Genomic DNA, 4,936 nt, shown 5'->3' with positions numbered 1-4,936 from the left:
ATATTTGGGGTCACAAGTTTTTGCCATGAATATTTTGTGGGTCAGAAGATAAAAAGTTTGGGAACCACTGATCTAAAATTCAGTCAATCACTTAAAAAAATCAAGTGTTTAGGTGTCAAACGTCAATTTCCTACATTTTGGTTGTACGACAGAATAATAGGGCCTCACAACATGATTTTATTTTTTTTTAATTAGGAGAATAAAGTCATAATGTTACAAGAACCTTTACATGAAAAAGCCACTAAACTAAGTTGCTTTCCCATTTACTCAACTTGGTTTAGTGCAGGGGTGCCCAAACTTTTTCCATGAGAAGTCCAAAATGAAAATCTATCCAAGGGCTGTGGGCCAAATGCAATAATATGATACATGAAATACAAATAATTTTTTATTATTAAGCTACTCTCCAAGTGCAGTGGCTTCCGTGCACTTGGAGAATATGCTCAAGCAGCAAAGGTTTATGGGACATTTCGTAAGTTGCTCAAAGTATTTGTGGTCTTATAAAGTGTTAAAAATGGATGGACTGACTTTCAGTGGAAATACAGTGTTTCTGCAGAGGACTACAGGAGATTACAACCAGGGCAACTATTGGTGGGCATGCTTGACGGGTCAGTTTTGGCCCACGAGCCACATTTTGGGCACCTCTGGTGTTGTGGAACCAGTTGACACAACTTGCTTCAGTAAATTCAAAACTTCCTATTTCTTTTCACGATGCATTCAGACATATTTAAAAGTATAGCATGTAACTAGGTGTTAAATTTTAAAGAAGTGAAAGTATCATTTTTAGGCTTTGAATGCAACAAAATAAAAGTAAAAGTTACCATTTTAAAAAGTACTCAGTAATATTACAAATCCTCAAAGAAATGACTAACTACTGTAATGAAGCGTATGTACTTTGTTACTATAAATGTCTGGTTTTGATGTGTTTTTTCAAAGCAGAGAATAAAAGCATTTTGGAATGAAAACCAAAAAATAAAAAATAAATAAAAACCAGAACAGTAATGAGGAACACTTAATAAATAGACWTCTTTGAAACAACACTTCAAAGATGTCTGTGAATTATATTTTAACTCTGAAGTCTCTTCTGTTGTGACGACATCATCACATCTCTGAGGTTAAAAATCATGAAAACACATAAAAAAATAAAGAGCGGAGCGCTCAGTGGACCCTCCCTGCTCATTTTGCTTAGACTGGCGCCTACACACTGATGCCTCTGTTTGGCTTTAGAGGCCTTGCAGGGCTGCAGGAAGGAGGGGGCGGGCGGGGGGCGTGGGGGGTAAGCCTGACCAATTATCCTGCAAATGTATGAAAAAAAGGAAGAAAAAATGGAAAAGCCTGTCCTCCTTCACACTCACATGTATAAACAGAGTATTTCTTATGCTGCTCCGTGTTTATGTGTGTTCACAGAAACGTGTCGCTACCCTCTGGGCATGAGCAGTGGGCAGATCCAGGATGAGGACATCTCTGCGTCCAGTCAGTGGTCCGAGTCCACCGCTGCAAGATTTGGAAGGCAACTTTCATTTGAATASCTCAGTTCTGCCTGACCCGCCTTTCAGACGGGCTGAATGACCTCTGTGCCCTCCCTCCRCAGACTGGACTCGGACAACGGGGACGGCGACGGGGCCTGGTGTCCCGACATCGTGTCGGAGCCCGACGACCTCAGAGAGTACCTCCAGGTGGACCTGCGCTCGCTGCACTTCATCACGCTGGTGGGCACRCAAGGCCGCCACGCCGACGGCATCGGGAACGAGTTCGCCCAGAGATACAGGATCAAGTACAGCCGTGACGGCAAGAGCTGGGTGGGCTGGCGAGACAGGAGCGGACAGCAGGCGAGCATCACGTCATCACGTCTAATGTTTTACTCTAATTTATTTAGGAGAACCAGAACCTCACAATAAACTCTTAGTTTTTAGAGTCCAGATAAAAGATTGAAAACGTTACCGTCATGAAAGTGACCCAGAGAATATTCAGAAACACTCATCATACAGATACTCACAGACCCCCTTCTGATCAGCCAGAACCAGGGGCGCAGATGGTATTTTTGAACAGGGGGGCCAAGCCAGGGACTTTCAACAAATGATTTCAACCCAACTTATTTTGGCATTTGGGTTTATATGTAGAACTCAAGTAGATCGCTTTGCAGCCGATATCTGATATAACTATTGGTGTTATGGCCAATAATCGATATTTACCTATATTACACAAACACACAAATTATTTATATACATCTACGCACAAACACACTTGTGTCTTTTTTTGATATCTCATAAAAATGACCGTACATGGCTCTGTACTCTTTAATTCAATTCAGTTCAATTCAGTTTATTTACTGTATATAGCACCAAGTCACAACAGACGCTGTCTCAGGGCACTGTACATAAAAAAGAACAATCTAAAGAAGAAACCAGCAGATTGTGTTGAATCATTTCATCACAGTCTCCCATCCTGAGCTAAAAGTGGAGAGGAAAAACTCCCTGCTAATCAGGAAGAAACCTCCAGCAGAACCAGGCTCAGGACAGGCGGTCATCTGCCTCGGCTGGTTGAGGGACAGGAAAGAGACACAGACAAACACAGAAGAACTGGTTCAGGTGCACCTTCTTCTGAAAAAGAGACAAAGAAAAAACACGTCATTGATAGAAATAATTACAATAAACATGTAGAGAAGAGAGACTAAAAGACAACAGCAGAGTGAGGAAATGTGCTCAGTTTGTGCTCCAGCAGTCTTAAGTCTACAGCAGCAGAAATGAAGAATAATTCAGGAAACCTAAGTCTAACTATAGGATTTATCAAAAAGGAAAGTCTTCAGTCTAATCTTAAAGTAGACAGAGTGTCAGCCTCACGGATGGAAGTTGGTTCCACAAGAGAGGAGCTTGATAGCTCATAGACATAGCTTGACATAAACATATACCATTCTGACACGCTGTTGGTTTGTACGATCCATCACACCTRWATGACACAATCCATGTCACACTCCAACAGAACATGTCACAAGTACGTAGTGTCATATGAAGATGATTGTGGCAGAGATGTATCAGCAGCTGAAACAGGTAGAATAGTGCATCCCAAAGTTTTTAACATTAACATTTTTGTTTAACATTATAGTCATCATGGCCTTGAGAAAAGAGTTTATTGGTAGGTCACTTACTCAATACTTGTACTTTTAATTCTTAAGTACATTTCATGTCAGAAATTAGCTTTTGATAATGGAGAACAAAAAATATCATATKCTTTAAGACTTCWACTTAGAGAAGGCTTTAACTTTCACCAAAGTAATTTTATGGTAAGATACTTTGAGGTACTTTATACAACACTGTCCACCCGTCCTCAGTGCCATCTGCACTCATGGCCAGAACGAGGCAGTGTGCTGGAGATGTATRTTAAAATGTGTCCTCAGGTGTGCCTCCAAATAACGCAGGTAAATACTGCTGACAGACAGAGCGTGATGAGGGTTCAGGAGAGCATCAAGTGAATGCAGAAAATATCAAGAGAAACTTTTAAATCACAGCAGCACCATCATTATTGTCTTCACATTTGAGGTTTTCTGCATTTGCTGACATTGTGAAAAGTTGTGTAGGTCAAGCAAAGAGTGGGGTGTTGTCATTCACTGTGAAGTGGGACTTAGAGAAACACTCGTTAACATTTCCTTCCATACAAACAAAAGTAGGCTTTTTATTACAAAATGAAACTACTTGAAACAGATCAGTGTAAGAGCTTTGAGTTATGGAAATTCAAGCACAAACTTCAGCCAATAACCCTCGAAGCAGGGAATTCTGAGGGCAAAGAGTAAAACCAACAGTATTTAGGAGTTAGAATTTCCTCATCAGGATGAAGAAACATAAAAAGATAAATAAATATCCCAAAAGTTTTACCCCTCCTTTCTGAGCTGGTCGCATATAATTAGTGTCTAAMTATCATGAAATAATCAACTTTTTCTGGTAATGACTGGCTTATGGATTTTCTACCATTTAATTTACAATTTGTCCTGCAAGGCCCTAGTTTTGTTATCATAAATATAAAACTTCTGCCAGAACGAGTTTTGATTTTAACAGTTTCAGAAATCAAAAGAAAMGAAAAGCAGGACATTTTCTGTGAGTGATAAAAGTCAACACAGACATCCAAGGTATCGCTGATGAAGGATCTGAGCTGAGTCGATTTTACGCTCACTAAGGAGGTGCAGACACCTACTGGGTCCTGTTTGCTGGGTCACTGTGACGTCTTTTTCTCCAAATGTCAAGAAATACAATACAATCAGCCTGTCTCATACAACACACAGCTGGAACAGTTTAAACTCCATTGTGCTGATCATGAAGTCTAATGGGTCTAAGAGACATTTTCTGTGTCTCTAAACTTCATCCAACTGTTGAACTTCATGGAAAATACCTGATTAATGACGCTTCACACTGATTGTTCCTGCTCCTCCTCTGCCAGGTCATCGAGGGCAACATGAATGCATATGAAGCAGTGCTGAAGGATCTCGAGCCACCCATCGTGGCTCGTTTTGTCCGCTTCATGCCCGTCACGGACCCGTCCATGACCGTGTGCATGAGAGTGGAGCTCTACGGCTGTGAGTGGCTGGGTGAGTCAAAACCTTCAAGGACTTCACTTTATATGATGTTATTTTGTTTTGACTCGTAATGTTTTCTGTATAAATGGTACCTGTGGCCAGGGGCGGAGTGGGGAAATTTYTCAGCCYGGGAGTTTAATGGCCAAGACCGGCCCAATTTTTRTACATATAAAAAATTAGACAAAGATGYAGCACTACCATGCAATATTTTTGTATTTTGTATTCACCTATCAAAACCTGCCTCTTCACATTCATCAACAACAAAATAAATGTTTCTGCTGTGGTGCAATAATGTGTAGGCTAATCAATCACACTTGTATGATGTTCACCTGCATTATACTGCGTACTGTAGCAGCTCTTTAATCTCACCAGGAC

At 40.6% G+C, this 4,936-nt stretch overlaps 1 protein-coding gene across 2 annotated transcripts in view; it reads left to right on the top strand.

Moving 5' to 3' along the window:
- LOC106528422 (discoidin domain-containing receptor 2) overlaps positions 1–4,936 on the top strand; it is a 30,382-nt gene that overhangs the window by 3,554 nt on the left and 21,892 nt on the right. For both annotated transcript variants that reach the window (XM_014023590.1, XM_014023588.1), the window contains exons 3-5: positions 1,405–1,507; positions 1,589–1,826; positions 4,426–4,573. In XM_014023590.1, coding sequence (XP_013879044.1) covers positions 1,405–1,507; positions 1,589–1,826; positions 4,426–4,573 — 489 coding nt within the window. The remainder of the gene's footprint in view (positions 1–1,404; positions 1,508–1,588; positions 1,827–4,425; positions 4,574–4,936) is intronic.

The sequence above is a fragment of the Austrofundulus limnaeus genome, unplaced genomic scaffold, assembly GCF_001266775.1.
Source record: "Austrofundulus limnaeus strain Quisiro unplaced genomic scaffold, Austrofundulus_limnaeus-1.0 Scaffold378, whole genome shotgun sequence".
In the NCBI taxonomy this organism is placed as follows: Eukaryota; Metazoa; Chordata; class Actinopteri; order Cyprinodontiformes; family Rivulidae; genus Austrofundulus; species Austrofundulus limnaeus.
Note: the sequence above shows the minus strand (reverse complement) of the source record. Positions and strands in the feature narration are given on the sequence as shown.